Consider the following 27,985-nt stretch of genomic DNA (forward strand, 5'->3'; position numbering starts at 1 on the left):
ACCTCAATTAGCTATTTAATAACTAGTTTGGGGGCTTTTTGGGTAAAGTTATAAATAATTTTACAATAACCAAAATACCCCTTCCAACAACTAAAAAATAGTTAAATTTTAGGGTATTTTGGGCAATTGAATTATTTTCAATTCCTATAAATAGCTCTATCTTCCACCACACCAATTCAACATTCAACAATTCTCTTAATCTCTTCCTCTCTTATACATTCTCTGCAATCTGAGTGAACTCTGATAGTCTGATTGGCTGATTGTTTGATTCTCCAATTCTCAAGTCTTAATTTTATTGAAGTTTCAACAAGAAAAAGGTTTGACGCCTTATTCAACCAGCTCAAGCATCTCAAGTTAGCAATTTGGGAGGCTTGGACATTAAAAGGCTTTAACCGTTGAAATTAAGTTAGGATTTTGAATCGACAATCGGGATAAGTCTAATTAAATTAATTTTATTTTTTAGAATTTAAAAAAAAGAGCCATATTCTTCCCAAAACCAATTCCCCAAGTTTAATAGCCCAATTTAGAAAATATTTAAAATAGAGGATGTTGAGGGGAAGGGGAAAAAGAGAAGTTTGCTAAAAATGTAGAAAAGACTTTAGCTATTGTAGCAAGGGTGGTACTGGTCATTTGAGCAGACACTTTCTCACACATGAGAAGGAAGAAAAAATAACCCACAATTTAAATGAATTATTGAAATAGTGGAAAATGAATTTTAAAAATATTAGAGAAGTTTTATAAATTTTCTTTTTATTTTTTTCAATTATTATAAATTTTGTTTTAATTTTATTTCATTTATTTTCTATTAATGTAATTTTCTATTTTTAATTTATAACTACGTTGTATTTTTTATATTTTATTAAGTTATTCCATTTTCATATTTCATTCATCCAAGTATGAAGTATCTAACCATTGTATGCTTTGTAATTTGTATCATTCAAATTTAAATGAGATAAAATTCCTATTTTTCTTCTAATTTGTTATTCCATCATTCTTGATTCTTATTTGGTTAAGTTTTTTTTTTTCATTTATGTGTTAGATTTCTCATTTCTTAATTTTTCAAAAAGTTCCCAAAGGCCAAAGCTCAAAGGAAAGTTAAATATTTTAGTTTTACACTTTTACTTAGAAAAGAAATCAAAATTTTCAAAAAAACAAAAAAAAAAGTCAAAAAATCAGTCTAGCTAGGTTCGACCCAAGCCCAAGGCCTGCCCTATGGCCCCGGGCCTGGGCCGTGCCGGGCCGACCCCCAAAATTTTTACTAGGCAGGGCGGCACGGCCCACTTTACACCTTTAGCTGAGATGAAGGGGTGTGAGTTCACTCTCTCCTTTTTAAAAGGGAAGAAGAAAAATGCTCCTTTTGATGGTGAATAACAAAGCCACATCATCCATATTATAGAGTGTAGTTTAAGATAACTAAGCTGAGATGAAGGGGTTTGAGTATTTCTCTCCCTTTATAAAGGAGGAAATGCTCTTTCAATGAATATATAGGAGCAACCCCTTAGCAGAAGAAATTTTTTTAGAGGGATTCATGCATCCAGCAAAAGAGCTTGAACCAGCCAAAGTGGCCAAGGTTGCACTAAAATTGTATTCTCCCAAATAACCAACTTTATTTTTAGCTGAAAGACTTGACTTGAGCAAGGTTCAAAATTTCGTAACGTATAAGTGTGCATCATACAATATGTATCGATTTTGAATCCACCGAATTGTTGTTTACATAGACTTGTGGGGCGCCTTTATGTTTGAACATAATAAATCCCTCCTAAGACCATGGTTTGAGGCTCATCCTGCACCACTAAGAGATCAGCCCAGGGCAGGCTCATCATCCAGGCTCGGATATGCTATCCACGAGCTGTTCCCACATCTCTACCCATGAGACATTACAGCTGCATATTGAGAATATCTCCCTTACCATTATTAGGAAGATATTCCCAATACACGGTGGTGGTGTTTGTGGGTAAAGATGTGGGAGCAATTCATGAATAGCAGATCCCGAGTGCCATCATCCACAGTTACCTCTCTTCTCTCGGGTGATTACTAGTCATCTTTCTTGTAATTTCTGTTTTTTACTTTAATAAATTTTTGTTTATTAAGACTATATGCAAGGAAAAAGTTAAAATTTCCAGAATAATGCTTTATTCGAGCCTCTAAGAAAACAGACAAACAATAAAGAGAGTGCAAAAGAAGAATATTGATTTTGATTTCTTAGGATGGAGACAGGACTGATGATAGCTGTTATTGTTGATGCTACCTTTTTGTCCATGCATATAGATTCGTTTTAGAGGAGAATCGTGTACATGAACCGAACTGATCAAAAACCAATTATAAGTAATAATATATATATACAAGGTTTCCTGTTTTTTTTTTTGTTATATTTTATGACTAAGAACAAAATATCATAAAAAGTACTTGTTTTATCAACATATAAATAGTTTACTTTTTTTTTTGTCTTTTGTCATGTTATCAGAAAATGAATTTCAAAGTTGATATTTTCATATGTAACTATAGATAGGTGTTAAGTACAATTTGGTCTAATTGGGTCAAACCTGATTATTCTCATTAATTGGTTCAATTTTGGGTCTATTTGTAGAATTGATTTAGTTCACCCTATCTGTAACCAGACCCAACCCATTAACAACTCTGCTTCACATATTCCAGGTCCAAACATTTAGTCTATGTTTGGTTTGAAGGAAAAGGTAGAGAAACCTATACAAGGTTTGTAAAGGTTTTCTTACCATTCCCTTCATTTCCCTACTTTTTCCTTCAAACCAAATAAAGCCTTAGGGTGTGTTCGACAACATGATTGGTTTTGTTTTTTTTAAAAAAAAAAACCTGCACATCAATAAAAATAAATACCCCCTTCATTTTTGCTAATGTGGCAATTATTTTTGTTTTCAAAAACAAAAACCAGTCGTGTTGTCGAATATATACCCCTTGGTTATAAATAACTTCCTAGTGTTTAAAATCTATACGGCTAAGTTTGGAAAGAGTATGCAGTGCAGATACAAGGTTAGGGAAGAATATAAATGCATAAGTACAGTACAAATACAAGTTTATAAATATAATATATAAGGTTTTAACTCTATACATTTGTATTTGTAATCTTTTCCAACTGAGCCAAGGAAACTACATTAAGGCTGCATTTGGCATTCCTTATTTTAAGGACTTGTCTCTTTTTTGCTGTTAAAAATCTATTGTTAATGGGGACATTTTAACTACAAAAAGAAGACAAGTCCTTAAAATAAGGAATGCCGAATGTAGCCTAATTTTTTTTATGGCTGAAGCTGAAATTGGGTTGATAACAATATCTTCTAATATGTTTTTATTCATAATTTTATCCATTAAAAACAAAGAAAGAGGCCATTTACTTAAACCATTATCAAGTGGCCCCTAAATTAACATCAAAATGAGTTATAAAAAAAGCTTATCCCGAAAAGTAAAGAAAGAAAGAAATGATCTACACAACAAACAAATCAAATCCCATCTATCTGGTCATTCAATATAGCATGTGCAGAGAAAAACAAATGCATTCTGCAGTAGAACAATCCTTGATATCTATTAGAGAAAGATGGGCTAATGGATTAATCTGGAATCTTCTCTAAATTAAGCTAGCCAGTGACTTGAACTACAAGAATGAATGATCACCTGGTCAATTATATACACCCACTTGATGGGGGGAATCTCTAAATTCATGAATCATGGATCAATTCTAAATTAAGAATGTCTTCTTCTTGGCATCATCAGTATCAATTATATATCCTTACACACACCCTTTCTAAAATGTATTACTTTTGTAAATTTCCAATAAGCTTTGTTTGTTTTAATGAAACTTTACTTTGCATCTTTTAATTTATTTCAGCCACTTGTTTTCTTCCTCAAGTAAAATCTGTATTACGTTTTTGTCTTCTTCTTCTTCATCTGGGTTGAGATTTGCATTTTTCTTCTTTCACACTTAAACTCATTGCCAAAACCCTGATAGAGGTAGAGATGCCAACAGGTCAGGTCCATCAATTAATTGGTTTTGTGGTTTGTGTCCTGATTAATAATTGGTTTGGGATTGGTTTTACTTCTCTCTGAACCAATTAAGACCCAACCCAGTAACAACAAATTTCATAGAAGATAATTTCGGTTAAAAACTTGCTTTAATAAATAACAACATATAATACTATTTACTATCATTTTTTAAGGTCATATTATCAAATATCAAGTTCCAAGTTGTTATTATCCAAATTGTTATGAATGTCAAGCCTTGGGCCAGAACCAATTATCCCGATTAATAATTGGTTTAATTGTGGGTGTATTTCATAAAACTGATTAATAAAAGATTCAGGATCCACCCTATCCTGAACCAAACCTGATCCATTGACAGCTCTAGATAGAGGAAAGATAAACATTTTATAATCTCTGTGGCTCTCACTTCTCATGTATTATTAATTTTAAACTTAATATGAAAATATTTTTTCTTGACCAAGAAATAAAATACTTATAAATAACCTAATACTGTGTTTGGTTTGAAAGAAAAGGTAGGGAAGGGAAGGGACATGTTTCCCTACCTTTCCCTACCTTTTCTTTCAAACCAAAAACAGCCTAAATGTTACGCACCACCTTGAAAGGCTTGATATAAGACTCTTCTTTAATTTAACACTATGTTTGGTTTGGTTGTAAACAAGAGAAATAGAAAGTCCAGGGAAAGTTCTTGAAAGAATTTTCCAAGCCAATATAAATATTTAATCATTTAAAATATTCATTAATATAAATATTTTTTCAAATATAATTATTTTCAAATTAGCTATATATTAAATTTATAACTAATCCCATTTCATAGCAAATTGATAAAAGTTTTAAAGTTTAATAATAATAATAATAATAATAATAATAATAATAATAATAATAATAATAATAGTAATACAAGCTTGCCTACAAAGACCTTTTAGATGCATGACACATAAGCCTAATGATTTATCATGCTTACATAACTTTTTTTAGTAAGACTCATGCTTTTTACATAGGAAGAATGTTAAAAACAATAGTTGACGGGGTAAGCCAACAATTTTTTTATGAGGTAGGCCAAAAAATAAATATACATAGATTTGAATTCGAATCCGATGAGATCATTGAATATTCGGATATGATCCAATCTGATCTGATTTAAAAAAAATAAATAAATTATTAAAAGTCAAATAAAATATAACAATTTAAATAAAGAAACACAAAAAACACAAGTATCTATTCAAATATTTTGATCATATATATACATGTATTTTATAAAAAAAATAAATAATATAAAATATTTAAAAAATGCAATATAAATAATGCATTTATAAATAAATAAATAATATATATATTATATACTTATATAAATAAATAAATAATGATCTGATTTATGATCGGATCCTATTATCCAATCTGATTGAAATATCCAAATTTGATAGAATAGGATCAGATCTCGGATTGGTACAATCCATTTACACCCCTAGGTGTAGGATACTTCTAGTTAATTAGGGTTAGGGTTGAGACAATTTCATTGACATCCCTGCCTAAGTAATTAATTTATAATTATTAATAAAATATAAAATTATAAAGAAATGTAAAAGTTACTTAGCAACAGTAATGAATTTGCTAAAATTTTCACAATAAAAAAAGAATTTTGGTGGCATCCCTACCTACCTAATTAATTGATAATTAGTAATAAAATATAACATAGTTTAACAATGTTAAAACTAATTTGTAGGAATGTAAAAAGTTCAATTGACACAATAATAAATTGCTGAGGCTGTGTTTGTTTGAGGTATAAAAACAAATTTACACTGAATGTAAAATAAGAACCGGTTTGATGAGAGTGTAAAACGGGAACCGGTTGTTGGCCCCATTCACAGTCGTCATGTTTGGAAGTAATTTAAACGTTTTACACTTTCCCTGCTACCCTGCATCTTGTCACTGCCTCCCTGCATCTCTCCTGTAACTCCTCCATTGATTTATGCACAGTTCACTGGAGCGAACATCTCTCTCCAATGCAAGGAAAAGCAAAAAACCACTGGAGCGAACACCCTCGTCGTATGACTCTTTAGATGACTTCGCTAAGATCGATACTCAACGGATGGCTCATGACAACCACAAGATGAATGAAGCTGGTGCATTGGTCCCTTCCAAGCTCAAGGTGATTCCGCCCTTTACCAGGCTCAACTTCCAGTCTTGCATCCGGTTGAGCCTCTTCGTCACCGATGACGGAACAAGCTTCAATCGGTTGTGCGAGTCGCTGAAGATTATATTGGAACCTGGAAGCAGGGTCTCAGACCCCTGCAGCATTGCAATTTAATTTGCAAGATGTCTCGTAGCCGTTAAACTTGCACTGGGGGAAGCATCGAGGCGGCAGGCTATGGCCTACGGCTATATAGCCAGCAGCCTAGCTTAGGCCGCAGTCAACCAAGAGATTGGATTTACTTTTACAGTGAGCTCCCGTCAGCTACCACCCCATAGAATTCTGCAAGAAGATTTTTGTGGTCAGGCAACCTTTATAACTCTGTCTCCGGCCTTCGGAAAGAGGAGAGAGATTCACCAACCGGCAACCTCATGACACTCTCAAGGAACGAAAAGAATGGCACAGCTCGAGAGAGAAGATTAGGCAATGGGACGAGGGTAGGCTAGCTATTTGTACTTCAGATGTAACTATCAATGATTCTCTGTAAATGACACAGCGTGGTTTCATCGGCCATTATTCAAACTAATAAACAAAACAGTGCGACTGCGAGTGTACAAGCTTTGATAGCCGCTCTAGCTACTTCATCGGCCATTCCTGGAAACCACGCTCAAATGGCTCAGGGCTCGAAATTTTCATGCCCACGTCTCCGTAAAAGTAAATGTACAAAGCTACCTATTTATAGACTAGGGTAATCCTTTCTAATATGTCTATTTATGTCCACTGAACTGTGCGTGAATCAGTGGAGGCGTTACAGGAAAGAAGGGAAGAAAAAGAACTTGATCTCTAATTCATGACGACGATAATGGTGATTTCTCATGGGTTTCTTTTGATAATCGGCGTCTTCGTCACGGCTGTGATTATCTCGTCCTCCGTCGTTGATTCCTCTGTGCTCTGAGATAGTGGAAATGCCGGTGAGAAGAGGTGCAGCTCTGATTCATTGTCGTCTGGTACGAACCTGGGTGAAGGAGGTACAGATCTGCAACACCGGTTCTTACGCCGGTAAAGAAGCTTGCGGCATGAAGGCTGAGCAGAGCACCCAGGTTGAAGACTGATCGGAGAAGGGGGAGAGTTGAAGACCGATGGTAGGTACGAACAGACGAGAGTGAAATCGGGAGGAAGAAGAAGAAGAAGGAGAGAAAAGGAGGAAAGAGAAGAAGAAAGAGATTATAGATAAATGTCATTAAAAGCACTTCACGCAATTTGGCGGCAAAAGCCCATGGTGGCGGGAAGTGCTATTTTTTGACGTTTCGCATAGATGTCAACATAAATAAAAATAAACTTAGGAAAACTGAACATTTGGCGATTGTTTCGTGACATTAACGTCACAAATACATAACTTCAAGTGACATTTTTCCTAAACGTCACGAATATAACGTCGTCAAAAGCAACTTTTATAAGCTTGCTTAGAATGTATCAAGTGGCCTTTACACCATTTCTTTCAAGTTTTTCGGTTGTGTTTCTATCAAAAAGAAATAGAAATTTGATGGAAAGTTGCAATGATTTTTGTGAAATTCTTGAAGAACTTTTCCTTCAACTTTCTATTTCTCTTATTTTTTATTAAACCGAACATAGTGGAGTTACCGTAGAACTATATTCTACCATCCAATCCAATTATGCATAGACTTGGGTTTGGTCAAAATTTTAGGCTTGCGGGCTCAGACTTGGGCCTAAAGCATCGGGCCCAATTTTTTTTGGACTGGTGATACTATATATTAAATAATAAAAATATATATATATATATTTTCTTTATTCTTCTTCTCTTTTTTCCAAGTAATAGTGAGATGCTTATGATTTTTATTTTGAAGGTTTTAATATAAATAAAATACTTTTTTATTGAATATAAAAAAAGAAAAAATTCTACCCCGGGCTTCGAGCTTTATATGAGGGTCAGGCTCGGAAACTTAGACCCGATGGTCGAGCCGGACTAGGCCTGAGTGTATTCTATTGACACACATGCAAAGCCGGGCCCGAACCCCACCCAGCCCAGCCCATTAACAGGTCTAACTGTGCATAGATGCAAGTTGATCTTGGGTATATGCTTCATGAGACAAGTTTAGGGCCCAACAATCCATTACAGAAATACAAGGGTCTCCTTGGCTTGTATACAGAATTGGAATGGAATCTCATATTTCGCTGTTTGTTTGGTTTAGATGGCAATCAAAATCGGATTCAATAAGATATGCATGACTCACAAGGAGGGTTGGCATCAAGTAAAGGGAAATAGGATTTGAAGGGTTTTTAAGTTGTTTTTTTTTTTTTTTTTTCTCTTGCTAGAAAATGAGATCCCCATTCCCAAGGTGAGGTCAAAATGGGGTGGGTGTTTTTTCACCGGGAATGAGAATTAAATTCTTATTCCACCCAACGAAACAGTTGGGTCATTCCAATTCCAAACTCCTTTACCCGCAAATGTGACTGTACTTGATTTGAATGCTCGTGATCTCTTTAGTTGAATGTGACTGTACTTGATTTAAATGCTCGTGATCTCTTTAATTGAATGAATGGGGGAGTTTAAAACAATGCTTTGGGGGAATTTAATTTTTTTGAAGGAGGCAGTCCAAGTGAGTTTGGGCTAAAATCTCATGGGCATTTTTTGGCCGTCCAGATCTAAGCAATTGAGATTGTAAATATGGGCTCCACAGTAAAGTGAATGATAAAACAAAATTGGGGTTGTTGTGATGTTGTGATTAGGGATGTATAATCGGTCATTTCGGTTCGATTTGGTTAGAATCAAAGACCTAATCAACTATTCGGTTTGACTATTAGTTATTAATCTTTAGTCCGAAGACCTAATCAATTGATCGAATTCAGTTTTATTTGGTTTAATAATTAATGAACAATTAGCTTTTAATTAATACAATACAGTCATTTAAAGAATAGTTGAATGACTAATTATTAAAGTAATTACACTTATTCTTTATAAATGATTAATGAATAATTAATCATTAGTCTAGATTTTAATACTATAGTTGTTTAGAGTCTTTAGGCTATTTAATTAACTATTATTAATTAAAGGGCAAAGCACAATGAAGAATTGTGAATTGACTATTGTCCATTGGAAAAGATAATAATTATTAATTAATGAGTATAAAGTATTGAATATAATTATATATTTAATATACTTAATTAAATACAACCATTAATTCGGTTTTAGATTCTATTCTATTGAAAATCTCAGTCAAATCAAATCGAAATCAAAAACCATTTTTTTAGAAAATAAAAATCAACTGATACCCAAATTAGCTTATTTGGTTTAATTTGGTTTGGTTTTCAATTTATCAACAGAATTTGAACACCCCTAGTTGTGATGTAGAGAGAGATAGAGGCATCTAGAATTTCTCAAGTATTCTCAAGAAAAAAAAACATTATTTATATGACTTTATATAATGACATATGAGAATGGACATATGATGGGACACTTATCATACACTTAAATGGTGTTCGGTGGTGTTCTCACGTTCTTTATTTACTTTGAAAGTTTACATAAACTCCCTACACTTTGATTTTTGTAAAAACCTCCCTTTATATTTCAAATTTCTAATGTAAACCACAAAGGATGTGTTAGAAAGGTCCTTTTCCTATCTTTTTCTTTCAAACCAAATACAACCTAATTGTCCTAACAAAAAACGCTGACATAATGCTTTGGCTTTTTTAAAATCTCATTTTTACCCATAAAAAAGCTTTATTGAGATGAAGGTTTTCCAAAATTACCCCCAAAAGGTAATTTACTCTATTTAAGTGGGTTTCATTGTTCACTTCATCGTCTGAACAAAAGAGGCTAAGTTGGGGTTGAACCAATGTTCAAAATATAGCAACAATTATATGATACGTATTAATTAGTAGTGACTCGTGTGATGCACGGGATGCTGTATTTCTATTTTTTTATGTGTAGAATAATAGAAAAAAATTATTTTCCTTTTTTAGTTATTGAGCTTTAAACTTTCCTTTTTATATAGCTTATATATTATGAGAAGCACATAAACCGAGTGATGGTGGCTTAGTTGATACCTTATCTAGTTAATTGTAATAGAGACCTAGGTTGGGGCAATGGGTTACCTCCCATTATGTACTCCTATAAAGCAAAAAAAAAAAAAATGTACCTAGTATGAGATTAATAACCAAGTTAAAAAAACAATTTCAAAATTGAACTGATGAAAATAACCAAAAACTCACATTAAGTTTTTTTTCTTACTACATTTTATTATTGAACCAAAATAATCCATTAAACAAACCTACTTTAAAATAAATTGTTATAAATAGAGTGAAAAAACCTAAAAGTCCAAGGAAATGGTCAAAGATTTGTTTAGATTGGTTCGCCCCATGTACTGGTAGGCAAATATGGGTTTTTAGACATTAATTTATGTTGACCCTTAACCTAACCCAATCCATCTAATTTACACCCTACTTTATTAGAGAGAGAGAGAGAGAGAGAGAATGAGAGAAGGGATTAAGAGATATTTAAGAGGAAAATAAGGATTTAATAGGGAGGGTAGATGTTAAAAACATTGACTATTGAGGTGTGTGTGAGAGAGAGAGAGCGCCAAAAGGGATTAAGAGATATTTAAAAGGAAAATAAGGATTTAATGGAGAGGGGAGATGTTAAAAATATTGACTATTAAGGGGTGTGTGTGTGTGTGGGGGAGAGAGAGAGAGAGAGATATTAGAAGTAAATATGGATTTTATGAGAGACAATAAAGACCCATGAGGTTTTTAATGATCGAATATAAATATAAACATGCAAATGTGTGAGAAAGAAGAGGAGTAAGTATGTGTGAACTATGTGGTGAGAGGACCCTCACCTACCCTCTTTCCTCTTTCTATTATATGTATATATAGATTGTTAGGTCACCTATAAATTGCATATTTAGAGTTAAATCAATGGCTTTAAATACTTATAATCATGTAATTAATAACTCTGAAAAATTGAAAATTATAATATCAAGAGTCAAAAGAAATATGTACCGTGTTCACCCTCCATATTTAGTAAAAGTCATGTTGATACTTTTGAACCTTGGGGTGAATTTTGTTAAAGTTCACAGGACAGAGGTATTTTGGTCTTATAGGTTTATCTATTTGAGAGTAAAAAGTCTGTTTTATTCAAGTTTAAGTTGTGTGTCCCATCACTTATAAGGGACAAAATTGTCTTTCTTGTAACTGAGTTTATTTGATATAAATACAAGTGGGTTGACTAGTGATGGTTGATTTTCCTCAACTGGCCAAACCCTTCTTTTTCTTCTTTTTCTTTGACCTAGAACTGAATAGGGTTGTTCACAAATTTAAACCTCCTCCGCTTGAATAGTAAACAGTGTTTATTGGGTACATTCATTATAAGGGCATGATCACAATTTCAATGTCTCCATTAGAAGGAATACATTTGTATACTTATTTCAAATTTCAAATACAAAGGGAGGTTCTTATAATCAAAATACAAGGAGATTAAAGCATTTACTAAAAAACACCAAAGGTTCAAGGAGTTTTCCCTACTGGGTCATCAGCATGACAACCTGATGAATTTTTTTTCTTTTACATTTTGATGATATGCCTGAATCCCCCTTTGGGACCATTTGAATATCACACCACAACCCAGCTAAGTACCAACTAAGCCGCCCCTCAGTTTAGCCTCATGTTGACAAACTGTGAGTTAACATTCCATGCAACCCCCCCCCCCCCCCCCCCCCCCCCTAGTGAAATACAAACAAACTAATTGAGGAAATAAATTCATGTTATATCTATACTATAAAAAGCTGATGCTTGCCATGAGTATATAAAAGTAAAATCCAACTGTCATATATATGATTAATATTTACTTACATATAGTCCTATTAATTCAAATTTGAATCATCAAGCTAGAAGAATTCAAAAAAAAAATCATCAGACTTGAAATTAAAATTCAAATTCAAAGGTCAAACATACATACCATTTGCATCCCTGCACATTCCTCACTCAAAGGTCTTGTAGCCAATCGGGACCATCCTTATCTATAATCTACTACAAAAGATTTAACTCGGAAGTTGAAACCCAATAGTTTGTGCAACCAGGTTTTTGGTGTTGAATAGCAAATGTAACAGTTTCACAAGATTTAAAATATTGCAACATATTGGTGTGTAAATACATGTCGATTTTCAGGGTCAACGAAACTCTAATTAAATAGAGCTAGGTGTTTTTAAATATTTTGATTATTAATAGCTAATATGACATTTTTTTGTCAATTTATTAAATCAAAAAGTAAAAACAAAAACGAAAGGATGTGGATAAGACGTGGTATGGAAAGTTGGAAACTCTCGAAACACAAATTGTATATCAAAAAATATCAATTCCTGAACTCTTTCTTTTTTTTTTTATAAGATAGGATACACACAGCAGGGGTAACCCTCTCCCAAACACCCCAACCCCAAGTGGCGGGACTCGATCCCAGGTCTCCACCATATCTAGCCGGAGAATTTACCAACTGGTTCGGTGCCTCACTATAAGTAGTTTTAATGTATTGGCTTTGAATTGTCCTTGAAGTAGCCAGTAAACCCTCTTTTCATCTAGAAACGAGAGAAAACCTGAAGCATTATAAACAGTTTATAAGGCTTAGTTTGGAAAGAGTACAAATCAAATATCTAGAGTACAAAATATTTTGTACGTATTTGTACTCTTTCCAAACTGAGCATCTAAGCCCGAGGGATGTTTTACAACATGAATGCTTTTGTTTTCATTTTTTTTCTTTGAAATTGCTACAGAAAAAAAACGCAAATACCTTTTTTCAAAAGACAAATAAAGTGGTTTTATTTTAAAGACGTGCCAAAATAGTGGTTTCTAGAACAAAAAACAAATTTTGTAGTGTAGAAATTGATGCTTAGATGAAAAAAAAAAATAATGTGCTCTTTAATCAAAAATTCAAGAAAATGTTGAAGAATACACAACCAAGAAACATGTTATATGTTTTTTTTAAGAACCAATATGTTTTCAAACCGGCTAGTTTGGTTTTGTATACTTGTATTTGAAACTGGAAACAACAAAAACAATTCACATTGGAGATGTATCATCTTATGGTCCAGAATAAAACCAGTGAATTTTCAAATGAACTGCTGGTGCTGGGATATATGATAAATCATGTATCAATTGGCTGTCTCTTACTCTCCTTTCTAAATGGGTGTTCTCACTTCAGCATGTTTATCAATCTTGTGCATATGCCATTACCTGAAGGCCAACAACTAGAATTTGAAGTTTTCTGACAAACAGGATAGGAAAGAAAGAGATCGGAACCAGAATAACCAACGTGGCATATAACAATCTTCAACTATCTAATAGGGCAGTGTGAAGATGCAGATGGCTCAGGTACATGGTTTCATCAGGAAAATGAAATACAATAGTATGACCTATTTGACCTGGCAAAAGATCATTCTTTTTTCCTTACATTTCTGAAGTCATACACAGCAACAGCATCGAGACATGTTACCAAGGGCCTGCCATCTCTGTGGCTTTGACCTGAAAACACATCCTCCCACTGAATTATAATCAATATTTACATGCAAAAAACAAAATATATCCACTCAAATGTGAGGAATACTTTTCGCACTGCTCCCACTTGAGGAGCTCCAGTTTGTTTTTCACTTGAACTGCTCAAAATCGACGAGCCTTTTCTCCTCTGGAAACTGGAGACGATTTTATCTAGAAAAGAAAAACTCAATTCTCTGTCATAGAAAATGCATCACCAATGATAGAACCAGTGCAATTGCTGATTGAACTGGAGGAAGAGCTGCAGTAGCTGAAAAAACAAAAAAATAGAGCACTGTAAGCAACGATTGCAGGTCTTGGGATTTATTCATTAGGGAAAAAACAAAAAAAAAAGGAAAAAAAAACAGGTATTTAATCTTCATAGTGTTGACAGGATGAGAATACGAGTATACAACCATTTTAAAGCAATAGAAGCTGCAAACAAAATTGATGCCTGTTATACGGCTCACTAGTGTCTTTGGTCAAGCCAAACCGTGACATGACAATTGACATTAAAATTAAGTAAAAAATGTTTTAGCACCCTAAAATTTGTTGCAAGACAACTAAGCACCATCCTCACTAGTTTCTGTGGTCAAGTAATTAGATCAAAAGAAAACATGTTAAACAATTGTTATGCAGCAAGTTTTTTAATCAGTTGATTACAAACTGCATATAAATAGAAGAAAGATATCAAAAGAAAGAAAATGAAAAACACAGTCTGGACCTCAAAGCACTTCTACCAAAAAAGACCTCAACCTCAAAGCATAAAATATAAGTGGAAGGTGCACAAAGTGGCATACAGGAACCAAATAAATGGCACTACTAGAAAGATCAAACTAGCAAACACAGCCAATATTACCAGTTCAAATGTAAAAAAGGCAACAAGTTGGGATCATGAAAAAGACTTACATGAAGGTGGCAATGGTGAAATAGATGGCATTATATCAGGTGGTGATGGCATTATATCAGGTGGTTCCACATCTACTATGCTCTTGCTCGGAGGATGAACATGAGCAAAAACCACAGCTGGTAAAGGAGCAGATCCTGGAAGCTGATGCAGGGCTGGTGCAGGTGGATCTACATGAAAAACTGGTGATGAAGAAGAATGGTGTGGAGGAACCAGTGGTGCATTAGTTGGAACCAAATGCGGCTGCCTTTTGGCCTTTATGATAGACCTATTTTGGCAACCAGATGGGGGCTTTGCCCAGTGATTATTATCAGTTGCAGGTACAGGTGCAGGTGCAGGAGCCAGATGGACATTTTGGTGGTGATTCTGAGGATAATGGTGATGGTGATGATGATGGTGGTGATGGTGGACACGAGGCAGAGGAGCGGGACTGGGTGATGAAGCCACACTGTTGCTGCCACCACTACCATTGAGGGAGTGCTCCAAAACAGAGGAAAGACGAACCTGCTTGACCCTACCAAATACAGTGTTATTGAGGCCAAGATTTTTTGCAGGAGAACCTGTGATGGTTTGTGCCAGCTGCTTCAACCTTGGCAGTGGAAGTTTCCCAATTGCTGGCAAGACAGATGCCTTGACAATAGTAGGGGGCTTAACTGTTGAGCCATTCATGTTTGTCAAACTCACATACAAATTCTGCATTTTATGAAGTGTAATAAGTCAAATTATAAGCGTAGCAATAATCAAATGTAAATTAATAAGTAGAAAAGGGTCTCCAATGCACAGTTTAAGAAATAGCCTGGAGGTCAAACCAGAAAAGGGAACATGCCAGTCTAGTTAGCAGTTGAACCAGTTGACCCACTGATAATAAGTATATCCAGTGCTTTAAAAGTAAGTATGACTTAAGAGAAAATAGTTCCTAAAGCCTGAGGCATACACAGGATGAAGTATGCTCCCAAATGAAGTGAGGACCACCTACTAAAATAATTAAGAAACTTAACAAACAATGATATGCAAATCTAAATTCTGAAAGAAATAAAATCCCATTAGCTCAACTGGTTAGAAGTTCACATTGTTAACAGAAATGCCATACTCAGAAGCAGGCTAATAGAATTTATTAATGATTACAAATGAGAAAGATGAAGGTATGAAAAGAAACCATCACAAAGAATATACTCCAAGGTTGTTGCACTACAGCCTCCCCATGCACCTAATAAGATGTGAATCAGGTAATACAGTTCCAAAATACAACTAACTTCTATCCAAACCACCTCTAGCAAAAATGTCAGTTATGCATCCTTAACCAAATGGAACAAAGTATTCCCTCCTACAGCTAGAGGTCTAGCCTCTCAGTACCAATGAGCCCAAGGGCCATTTCCCCCCTTTCTTAACTAGCTCACTACTGTCTGAAAATCCTCTTCAATCTCTAATCTTGAGTACCCAAGACTTGGGAAATCCAAAAAAAAAAAGAAACAGAAAACAAGAGATAAAGAAGAAAGACGAGAAGAAGAGGGAAGGAGAACTACTCTACTGATTGAGGAGAAATATTTAATATACCATCCAGCCATGCCTCTTTACATAGATTTCTTTGAATCATAGAATGAACATCATATAAATAAGAACAAGAGACTACTCTCAACACTTCCCCTCAATTGGAGTGTAAGAGCATAGATATTCGAATCACCAGAGATCCAGTTTAATCCATCTCGAGCCGAAGCCAAGTCAACCCAGTCCAAATGGCTGATCCAGGTCATCAAGCAGTAACTCAGAGCAAATTATAAGAATATATTAGTTGGTGACAACTGACCACCCTTGGTTGATGTGGCATGAAAGGTTATAGAGACCTTTCCACTTAACAAATAATAAAATATAAATATTAAAATTTAACTGTCAATAAGAATAAGGCCCTTCTTGGCAAATGGTGTTGGAGATTCAGCAATGAGAGAAGCAGCCTCTGGAGAAGAATCATCGTTGATGGGCTCACAAATCTGGGATGGGACTCAGGTCCTGGTCCGCTCCCAAGGGGATGTGCCGCATGGAGTAATATTGTCTCTATTCTTCCTGAGTTCTTGAAGGGGATTAGATGCAAGGTTGGCAAGGGTAATCACATCAAGTTCTAGCTTGACAAATGGTGTGGGGACCTTGCTTTGAATGAGAGGTTTCCCTCTCTCTCTTTGTTATCGTGCAGGATAAAGATGTGGTTGAAGACTGCTTTGAATCAGTGAATGGTGAGATAATTTGGGGCCCTACTTTCAGAAGAAATCTCAATGATTGGGAAATTGGTCCACTAACTGAGCTACTAAGTCACATTCATGGTTTCAAGCCCAACCCGCAGTTTGATGATGAAAGAATCTGGTCTTGGGAGACCTATGGTAAGTTTTCTTCTCAGTCCTACAACAACCTTCTGGGAGGGAACTGCACGGTCCGCAAGAGTAGTCCAAAATTTGGATGCCACGCCTCTCAAGATTAGATCGGGTGAGACATTTGTCTAAGGCCATCGTTCACACCAGAAAGTTGGATTTAGAGGGGCTTATTGGATTCCAAATCTGAATGGCAGGGAAATCTGTAGAACCTGAGCTACACATCTTGGAAGCTAATGTCTTGACAGAAAAGCAACCATCAGAATTCCAATTCCAGCACCATTCGTCTTCCAAAGTTAAGTCTATCTTCTGATTCGGTAGAGTCTCCAACAGCTCCATAATCTCTTCCAGCTCCCAGTCAAATAAATTCCTCCCAAAAGGGGGTCCAAGTAATAGAATCTCCAGAAAAGCTATAGCTCTCAGCCACTGAAGAGTCTTGGTTAGCACACTGGAATAGAAGAGGAAAAGCATCAGCCAGTGGGCCCTCCAAGCACCAAGGGTTCTTCCAGAATGTAATTTTATCCCCTTTGCCTGCCTTGAATGAAACACCTTCCAAAAAGACGGAGATTTTTCATGATGCCTTTCCAAAGGAAGCTGCCCCAGTTTGGAGGGGGATCCCTAGATCTCCAATTACCCCACTCCACCCCATATTTTGCAGCTAAAAGGTTTCTCCACCAAGCATTCCTTTCAGAAGAAAATCTCCAAATCCACTTACTGAGAAGGGCTGAATTAAAGCACTTCAGCTTCCTTATTCCCAGCCCACCTTCTTCCTTAGGGAGGCACACTTGGTCCCACTTGACTAGGTGTATTTTCTTTTCATCTTCCCAACCCCTCCAAAGAAAATTTCTCTGCAACTGCTCCAATCCTTTTGCTATTTTATTTGCGATAGGGAATAGGCAAAGGAAAAAAGTGGGGAGATTAGAAACGGTACTTTTTATCAGAGTTACCCTGCCCCCAAAAGAAAGGTATTTTGCCTTTCAGGAAACCAATTTTTTCTCCATTCTTTCAATAATTGGATCCCAGACCGAAAAAAATGACCATTTTTTATGTGTGCACAATTTACATATAAATTCTGGTGTTTATGCATGGTTTTGATGCTGATTTGTGTGAATTCTTACCCCAATTTAGCTTGATTTCAGGAAATTATCAAAGGGGACAAGTCTAGGGAAAAAAGAACATAAAACCATGCTACAAGAGGCCAAATTAGAGGTAATACAGCCCAACTGAGAGCAAGGCCCAGCTGAGAGGTCAAAGGAGGGCCATTTGGCCCATGCAGCCCATGCTGCACTCTTTGGGAGATGCCCAAAGCGAGAGCCTAGCCGCAGCCTTCCAAGAGAGCCTATTTGGCTCAGCAAGGAAGAGGCCCATTAGCAGCTCAAGAGCAGCCCAAAGTGCAGCCAAAGGAGGCTAAGGGCGGCAGCTTCTAGAGGATTCAAAAGAGGCTAACATCAGCAACTTCTAGAAGTTTCAAGAGGAGCTAAGGGCAGCAACTTCTAGAAGGTTCAAGAGAGGCTAAAGGCGCCAAACTTTCTAAAGGAGAAAAGGGGCTGAAGAGAAAGTTATAAAAGGAGAAGAGAAAGAGGGGAAAAAGGGGGTCAAAAACCTTTTGGGCTTTTGGGGAGGAGAGAAAGATAGGCGCAAGAGAGGAGAAGAAAGGAGAAGATTCAAGCAACTTCAAGAGAAGAAGAAGCTGAATTCGAAAGGAGAAGAAGCCATTGGAGATCTAGGTTGTATCTTCTTTGAATTTTGCGCATTTGGTAATTGAAATCAGCTAGGTTTCAATTTGTTTTCTCCATTAATTTTTCTTTCTTGCTGTAATTGAAGCATGATTTCTGTAAATTCATATCTGTAGTTAGCTTTCTAGGTTCATTCGAATGGATTAGATCCAATCTTGATGTTTCTTGATTAGAAATTTAATTGTTAGAACTGCTAGCCGAATTGATCGTGATTTTGTAATGTCTGAATTGCTTGAGAAAGAATTTAGGCAATCTTAATTCTGTTTGGCTGAACTGTTCTTGATTCTTGGAAGTTCTAGAGTGCTTGAGAAAGACTCTAGAATTTCGGATCTGCTAATCAAGAACTGAATTAAGTGCAAGGTTAGAGATAACTTGCACAATTCGGTTGGTGTTCATTCAAGCTGGAATGATGCCCTAGAATGTCTAGATCTTAATGTATGCATGAGGATTAGATTCTTGCTAGAAATAGAAGAACCATCACTCATGCATAGAATGAACATGCGTTTGAGAGAGACTGCTCGTTGCCTTGGGGTTTCACCAAACCAAGGCTGAATTCTGATCTAATTGAATGACCTAGAAACTAATTGTTGAATCAATTTATGTGCATATTTAGCTTGTCCTCTCAACTTGCATGCAAGGTGTTTGATCCAATTCATTAGAGATAGTTTGTTAGCTAGGATTTCAGTTCTAGGTTAGCTTTACATTTCGGTTTATCACATAATAGTAGACTGATATACTACTAGTAGTTGCTACATAAGTCCTCGTGGGAAACGATACTCTATTCATCACTCTATTACTTGTGCGGCTAATGCACTTGCTAATGTAGCAAATATGCATCAAGTTTTTGGCGCCGTCGCCGGGGACTTATTGCAGCAATATTAGGAACTATTAGCCACTGTTAATCTGATTTCTAATTCTGTGCATTGTAGTTCAGATTGGTGTGTATTAACCTCTATTGCTGATTTAGGTAGTTTTCTTTCTTATAGTCGATTGTCTCTAACATTGCTGTTCTAGTTCAATAGTTTAGCTGATTTTTAGTTTTATACATTACAGTTCAGATCTGCACACACTAATCTGATTTAGGTAATCTCTTTCTTCTTGCCGAATGCTTCTAGTTCTGTACTAGGTAATCTAATTTGTTTTTCTTCTGTATATTAGGTTCAGATCTGTAGATAGAATAACTTCCCTTGCTGATAGAAATAGTTTTCTTGCTTATTGTTAATTGCCTTTATCTTAGTTTCAGTAGTGTAGTTAGTTTCAGTAGTTTCAGATTTCTTTCTCCTTGCCGAATGCATCTAGTTTAGGTTGTTTTTATTTCTGTAGAACGTAGCTTATTGATTCTATAGGTTATTTTGTTGATTTGGTAGATTTCAGATCTGTGTTTTGTAGGAAGAACTCTATAGCTTGCTGTATAGATTTCATTTCTGATTTGATAGATTTTTGACTTGATAGATTTCTGATTTGTAGTAGGATTCAGATTTGTATATACCTTCATTACTAATATCAGTAGTTTTCTCCCCTATTGCTGATTTGCTTAGTTTTTGGTTGTTGTTCTAGTCTAGGTAGTGTAACTGAATTTTTGTTCTGTATACTCTATAAAAATAGTGTAGTTCATATCTGTACACATTAACCTTCAATGCTGAAATCAGAAATCAGATCTGTGCACACACAAAAATAGTTGTTCTTGTTGCAGTAGAGTGTAGTTTCTTGATGCTGTAGGTTATTTTTCTGATTTGCTATATTTTGTAGGAAGAATTCAATAGGTTGTTGTTATAGATTTCAGATCTGAATTTTTTTTTTTTTGTTCTGCATATACCTTCTTTGTCGATATTCAGATCTGTGTACATTGATCTTCATTGCTGAAATCAGAATTTGTCTTTCTTCTTGCCGGTTGTCTCTATCTTAGGCTGCTATTCTTGTTTCAGAAGTGTGCAATCTGCTTGAGTTGATAGGCTACTTCTCTGATTTCAAGCTTGTACATCAGATTTCATATTTGTTCATATTAGATTTCAGTAGTGTTCTTTTTTGAGGCTTTTCTTTTTAGTTTATGACAAGCAGACCTGATCCGGAGGAAGTCCCTTACGATCCAGAGATTGGAAGAACCCTCTGCATCCGCCTAAGAGCTGCTAGACAAGTTAGAGCTGAAATTGAAGAGATGGCCGAACCAAGGACTATGATGGACTATGCCAAACCAACCCTAACCGGGGCTGCTTCAAGCATTGTAAGACCAACCATTGCTGCTAATAACTTTGAGATCAAACCAACCATAATTCAGATGATCCAAAACACAATTCAGTTTTGTGGCATGGCTCATGAAGATCCAAATTCTCACATAGCCAATTTCTTGGAGATTTGTGACACTTTCAAGCATAATGGGGTGAGTGATGATGCTGTTAGGCTGAGGTTATTCCCATTTTCATTGAAAGACAAGGCCAAGGCTTGGCTGAACTCATTACCGACCGGATCTATAGCCACTTGGGATGAGATGGCTAGCCGATTCCTTTCCAAGTACTTCCCTCCATCCAAAACAGCAAAGATGAGAAATGACATCCCCACTTTCTTCCAACAAGATAGAGAATCTTTATACGAGTCATGGGAGCGTTATAAGGAGTTGTTAAGGAAGGTCCCTCACCATGGACTTCCTATATGGCTGCAAGTGCAAACCTTCTACAATGGTCTAACCGAAGCCAACAAGACCATCCTAGATGCGGCAGCCGGGGGCTCCATCAACAATAACACCCTTGAAGTAGCCCATGCACTCATAGAGGAGATGGCAGCCAATAATTACCCATGACATTCAGAGATAGCACAAGTGAGGAAGCAACATGGTCTTCACAATGTGGACACATACACAGCTCTATTTGCGCAAATAAGTGCACTCAGCAAGAAAATAGATGAGATGCAGATGGCAGCCATGCATGTGCAGTTCGTGAGTTGTGAACGGTGTGGGGGAGGCCACATCAACACTAAATGTCAAGTTGGCAACCCGTTTATACAGCCCCCAGAGCAGGTAGGCTTTGTTGGCAACTTTCCAAGGCAGCAAGGAATTCAGTACCCTTGTACCTTTAATCCCAGATGGAGAGACAACCCGAATTAGTCATGGCCAAATCAGCAGGTACCGAAGCCCTTTCCCCAAAATTTCCATCAGCCAGAAAAGAAATCTAACTTAGAGGAGCTGATGACCAAGTTCATTGCAAGTGCTGAAGCAAGATTTCAGAACCAAGAAGCATCAATAAAGAACTTGGAGACTCAAGTAGGGCAGTTGGCACAAATGATTTCAGCAAGAATACCGGGCACTCTATCAAGCAATACAAAGGTAAATCCAAGGGAACAAGTGCAGGCTATCACTTTAAGAAGTGGTAAGGAGCTGCCAGAGGTGGAAAAGGAAGCTAGGACTGAAAACAAGGCAGATGCAACCCTTAAAACCGAAAAGAAGAAGGAAGAGCAAGCTGAACCGAAGAAGGAAAGAAACCAACAGCCGCAAGTACCGTTTCCCAATAGGCTGAAGCAACACAAGTTGGAGAAGGAATTTGGTAAGTTTCTTGAAGTGTTTAAAAGTTTACATATTAATATCCCTTTTGTTGATGCTTTAGCCCAGATGCCACACTATGCAAAGTTCTTGAAGGAGATGTTGGCAAACAAAAGGAAACCGGAAGAGGTGGTTACGGTTACACTCAATGAAGAATGCTCAGCAATCCTTCTCAACAAGCTGCCCCAAGAGCTTAAGGATCCAGGGAGTTTCACTATCCCTTGTACCATAGGCAGACTAAAAATTGAAAAGGCATTGTGTGATCTAGAAGCTAGCATAAACTTGATGCCATACTCGGTTTTCAAGAAACTAGGATTGGGTGAACCCCAACCTACTAGAGTTGCACTACAACTAGCTGATAGATCCATCAAGCATCCTAGGGGGATTAAAGAATATGTGATTGTTAAAGTTCATAAATTCATTTTTCCAGTTGATTTCATAATTTTAGACATGGAAGAGGATGTTAATGTCCCACTTATCCTAAGGAGACCCTTCCTAGCTACAGGAAGGGCAACAGTTGATGTCCAAAAAGAGCAACTCAGCCTTAGGGTTCAAGATGAGGAAATAACTTTTAAAATGTTTGATGCTATGAAACATGAATCTTCTACTGATAATACATGCTATATACTTGATGTGATTGATGATGCGGATGGTGAATGCTTTCAGGTCAAAGATCAGCAAGTCAAACCCCATATAGTGGATGGAGCATTACCTCCCCTACCACCTGTGTGCTTTGATGTCCATTGAACCCACTGGAAGGTCGAGCTTCAGACCAAAAACAAGCACTTGTTGGGAGGCAACCCCATTCAGATTTCTAGTCATAAACTTTTTGTTTGTTTCCTGATTTTTCTTATTCATAAAAGTTGAGTGTGTTTTTCTTAGATTGTTAATTCAGAAGATTACAGATCTCTTTTAATTTTCATCATTTTCTCTCTCTAGTTGTGTGATTCTCAGCAAATAGAGGTTTCCCATCAAAAGAGCTCTTGCAGAATTTAGAAGGACTTTTAGGGAAGTCCTCTAAACCCCTCTCCTTACTTGATATTGCTCTTCATGCCCTTACCCTCAGCTGGATTTATTGCTCACTTCCTAACACTAGGAACATTGAGGACAATGTTCATCTTAAGTGTGGGGGAGTTAGGCTGTAGCCATGCACCTCACTCATCCCAACACATACATACACATACATGCATGGATAGGCCGAATAGACTGAATTCCCCCCCCCCTAGATTATTGTTGTTTATTAGGTGAATTCTAAGAGGGAATACATTGAGTTGAGGGAAATCAAGGTAAGTGTCTGAGTTTATTCTTGTGAATGATCCAAACTTATCACAAGTCATGAGGTTAAGGGAGCTGAATATGATTTTCAGCATGACCAGCAGTAGCTACCTCCATGTGTACAACGCACTTGATTGAATAATTGATGATCATTCGAGCTAAGTTCATATCTGAGTTGCTAATGCATGAGGTTCAACAATTCAAGCCTTTGACCAATGTGAGATGGAGCATAAAATGCACTCACACCAAAAAAAAAAAAAAAAAAGAGAGTGTGAGGAGCATAAAATGCACTCACACCAAAAGAAAAAAATAAATAAAAAAAGAAAATGCCCCGTGTGAGATGGAGCATAAAATGCACTTACACAAAAAAAAAAGGAGGAAAGAAAAAAATTTTGGTGACGACTGAGGTTCAAAGGGACAAAATGTGGTTGAACACTCAATTAGATGCAGTGACAGATTTGAAACCAACTTCAAAGTAATGGTTAATTTTAGAGGTCAAGGTGCTGATTTACATATTGAATGGAAGTGAATGTTGGAGCATGAAGAATTTCATATTCTCCCCTTCCTTGGCTCTTATGTATGTGATAAGAATGGTAGTTCATAGGAATGAATCAGAATACTTACACAAGTTTCCCGACCACTCAATGCATTCTCATCCAAAAATTCATCCTGTAAATGGTAATAATAAGGGGGGGATGATCAGTTTATGGGTGATGTCTTTGCTTGAGGACAAGCAAAAGCTTAAGTGTGGGGGTGTTTGATGTGTGCACAATTTACATATAAATTCTGGTGTTTATGCATGGTTTTGATGCTGATTTGTGTGAATTCTTACCCCAATTTAGCTTGATTTCAGGAAATTATCAAAGGGGACAAGTCTAGGGGAAAAAGAACATAAAACCATGCTACAAGAGGCCAAATTGGAGGTAATACAGCCCAGCTGAGAGCAAGGCCCAGCCGAGAGGCCAAAGGAGGGCCATTTGGCCCATGCAGCCCATGCTGCACTCTTTGGGAGATGCCCAAAGCGAGAGCCTAGCCGCAGCCTTCCAAGAGAGCCTATTCGGCTCAGCAAGGAAGAGGCCCATTAGCAGCTCAAGAGCAGCCCAAAGTGCAGCCAAAGGAGGCTAAGGGCGGCAGCTTCCAGAGGATTCAAAAGAGGCTAACATCAACAACTTCTAGAAGTTTCAAGAGGAGCTAAGGGCAGCAACTTCTAGAAGGTTCAAGAGAGGCTAAAGGCGCCAAACTTTCTAGAGGAGAAAAGGGGCTGAAGAGAAAGCTATAAAAGGAGAAGAGAAAGAGGGGAAAAGGGGGTCAAAAACCTTTTGGGGAGAAGAGAAAGATAGGCGCAATAGAGGAGAAGAAAGGAGAAGATTCAAGCAACTTCAAGAGAAGAAGAAGCTGAATTCGAAAGGAGAAGAAGCCATTAAAGATCTAGGTTGTATCTTCTTTGAATTCTGTGCATTTGGTAATTGAAATCAGCTAGGTTTCAATTTGTTTTCTCCATTAATTTTTCTTTCTTGCTGTAATTGAAGCATGATTTCTGTAAATTCATATCTGTAGTTAGCTTTCTAGGTTCATTCGAATGGATTAGATCCAATCTTGATGTTTCTTGATTAGAAATTTAATTGTTAGAACTGCTAGCCGAATTGATCTTGATTTTGTAATGTTTGAATTGCTTGAGAAAGAATTTAGGCAATCTTAATTCTGTTTGGCCGAACTGTTCTTGATTCTTGAAAGTTCTAGAGTGCTTGAGAAAGACTCTAGAATTTCGGATCTGCTAATCAAGAATTGAATTGAGTGCAAGGTTAGAGATAACTTGCACAATTCAGTTGGTGTTCATTCAAGCTGGAATGATGCCCTAGAATGTCTAGATCTTAATGCATGCATGGGGATTAGATTCTTGCTAGAAATAGAAGAACCATCACTCATGCATAGAATGAACATGCACTTGAGAGATGTTGTTCATTGCCTTGGGGTTTCACCAAACCAAGGCTGAATTCTGATCTAATCGAATGACCTAGAGAACTAATTGCTGAATCAATTTCTGTGCATATTTAGCTTGTCCTCTCAACTTGCATGCAAGGTGTTTGATCCAATTCATTAGTGATAGTTTGTTAGCTAGGATTTCAGTTCTAGGTTAGCTTACATTTCGGACTTGGGAGGTTTGTGTGCAGAAGTTTGTGTGCAGAACTTGTGTGCAAAAGTAAAGAAGAGGGGGGTTTGGGACTTGGGAGGGTAACTAGAAAGAATCAAGCTCTGTTAGGGAAATGGTTGTGGAGATGGCCTTTGGAAAGAGAGAGATTGTGGCATGAGGTGGTGGGAAGCATTCATGGGAGGTCAGAGAATGGATGGGATGCTGGTGTATCGAGGCAAGCTAACCTAGCAGCACCTTGGAAGGCTATTCACAACACCCTTCCTCAATTCCTCAATTTTATCAGGTATGAAGTTTGTTCTGGCAACTCTGTCCTTTTTTGGGAGGATATTTGGGTAGGAGACACACCGTTAAAGGATTTGTTCCCCTCACTATTTTCTATTTTTTTGTACAAAAAAGAGGTGGACTCAAAATTTGTCTCACCCTTGGGAACACCCTTAGATCCTACTTGGGATTTTGGGTTTCGTAGAGGACTTAGGGATGATGAAATTGATTCTCTTTCTATTTTGCTTGTCTTAATCAGGTTTGTTTGGATCCCTCCAAGCCAGATAAGAGGGTTTGGACTCCTAGACCCAATGGAACCTTCACTTGGGCTTCTTTCTTCAAGTCCATCTCTCAATTTTCTACTCACCAATCCTTTCCGTCAAAAGAAATTTGGTGTAGACCAGTTCCCCCAAAAATTATGGCTTTTTGTTGGGAAGTATTCCATGGGAAAGTAAACACTTTAGATAACTTACAAAAGAGAAGACCATTTCTCTATATTTCTCCTAATTGGTGTATCCTCTGCAGAGCTCACGGTGAGGATTGTTACCATCTATTAATATCTTGTCCCTTTTCTGTAGACCTTTGGGCTTGGCTACTTTCGTTGTTTGGGGGTAGTTGGAGTCTACCAGCAGAAGTTCACATGCTCTTCAACCATTCTACCTTTTCTTGGCCTACAAAAATAGGGAGAATTATGTGGAGATGTGCTCGTGTTGCCTTGATTTGGACTCTTTGGGAAGAAAGGAATCTTAGAATTTTTCAAGACAAGGAGCAGCCAGGATTTGAAAGACTATGTGTTAAACAGGGCAATACATTGGTTGAAGGCCTTGGAAATCTTTCATCAATTCTCCTTTAATGACCTTTGGAGAAATTGGTAAGCAGTAGCGAGGTGTTCATCCCTAAAGGAAAAATCAATTACAAGTTGGTCTCCTCCACCCGAAGGCTCACTAAAGTTGAACTTTGATGGAAGTAGCATGGGTAATCCAGGATTATCCGGAATGGGGGGTGCTTTGAGAAATGAGAAGGGAGAGATTTTGTTGCTCTACTCAGGTCCCTTGGGAATTGGGAACTCCATCAGGGCAGAACTTTTAGCTGTTGTACAAGGGGTGCAATTTGCAAACCAGCTGGGGGTACAACACCTAATAATCGAGGGGGATTCCAAAGTGGTGGTGGGTTGGTTGAAAAATTCTGAAGAGGCTATGTGGGGATACAAGAATGAAATGAAGAAATTTAGTTGGTTGACAAGGAATATGTTGGTCACTGTACAGTGGGTGGGGAGATCAGCAAATACTTTGTCAGATGTGTTAGCTAAGCAAGGGGTAAATAGGGAAGAATTATTTTGGGCTCAGTTGTGATTCTTGTTTTTCTTTCCTAGTTTACTTGTAAGATTCAAGGAGGGGCTGCAACTCGCGCCTCTCGCTGGGATGATGTATGAACTCACTCTAAATTTGCTTCTGAATCAATAAACTTATTATTATTCATCAAAAAAAGATATACTACTAGTAGTTGCTACATAAGTCCTCGTGGGAAACAATACTCTATTCATCACTCTATTACTTGTGCGGCTAGTGCACTTGCTAGTGTAGCAAATACACATCAAGTTTTCCCCCAGGGGCAGTCCCAAATACCTCATAAGGAGAAACCCTATCTGACAAGCCATCACCTCAGCAATCTTCTAAATTTGAAACTTGACCTACTGGAATAATCTGACTTTTGTTCAAATTAACTTTAAGCCTAGAAACCACCTCAAACCATGTTAAGATCCCAAGTACAAGTTCCAACTGAACAGGAGAGGCATCAACAAAGCATAATGTATCATCTGCAAATTGGAGAGTATTGGCCTTTTCCCTCCAAGGAGAAATTGCAAAGCCTTCCCAACAACCAGAATCTGCTGCCTTCTTGCAAGAAAGGGAAAGGATTTCCATGACACAAATAAATAGCAAGGGGGAGAGGGGGGTCACCCTGTCTAAAACCCCTTGGACTGTCAAAAAACCTCGCAGATTGTCCATTTATCAAGACTGAGAACTTAGGAGAGGTTATGCAAACTTTAATCCAATTCCTCCATTTCTGCCCAAAGTTGATCTGTTGCAACACAA

The 27,985-nt window shown here is 36.9% G+C and overlaps 1 protein-coding gene and 1 non-coding gene across 3 annotated transcripts in view; both read right to left on the minus strand.

Annotated features, from left to right (window-relative positions):
• Positions 1-13,440: 13,440 nt before the first annotated feature.
• LOC104593643 (uncharacterized) overlaps positions 13,441-27,985 on the minus strand; it is a 31,223-nt gene continuing 16,678 nt past the window's right edge. For both annotated transcript variants that reach the window (XM_010253604.3, XM_088891822.1), the window contains 2 exons: positions 14,585-15,275; positions 13,441-13,946 (listed from right to left, as the gene is read on the minus strand). In XM_010253604.3, coding sequence (XP_010251906.1) covers positions 13,876-13,946; positions 14,585-15,275 — 762 coding nt within the window. In that variant the 3' untranslated portion in view covers positions 13,441-13,875. The remainder of the gene's footprint in view (positions 13,947-14,584; positions 15,276-27,985) is intronic.
• LOC148790250 (small nucleolar RNA R71) lies at positions 21,209-21,315 on the minus strand. The gene has a single exon (XR_016078967.1). It is a non-coding gene; the product is annotated as a small nucleolar RNA R71 (small nucleolar RNA).

The sequence above is a fragment of the Nelumbo nucifera genome, chromosome 7, assembly GCF_055504915.1.
Source record: "Nelumbo nucifera cultivar China Antique chromosome 7, China Antique-T2T, whole genome shotgun sequence".
In the NCBI taxonomy this organism is placed as follows: Eukaryota; Viridiplantae; Streptophyta; class Magnoliopsida; order Proteales; family Nelumbonaceae; genus Nelumbo; species Nelumbo nucifera.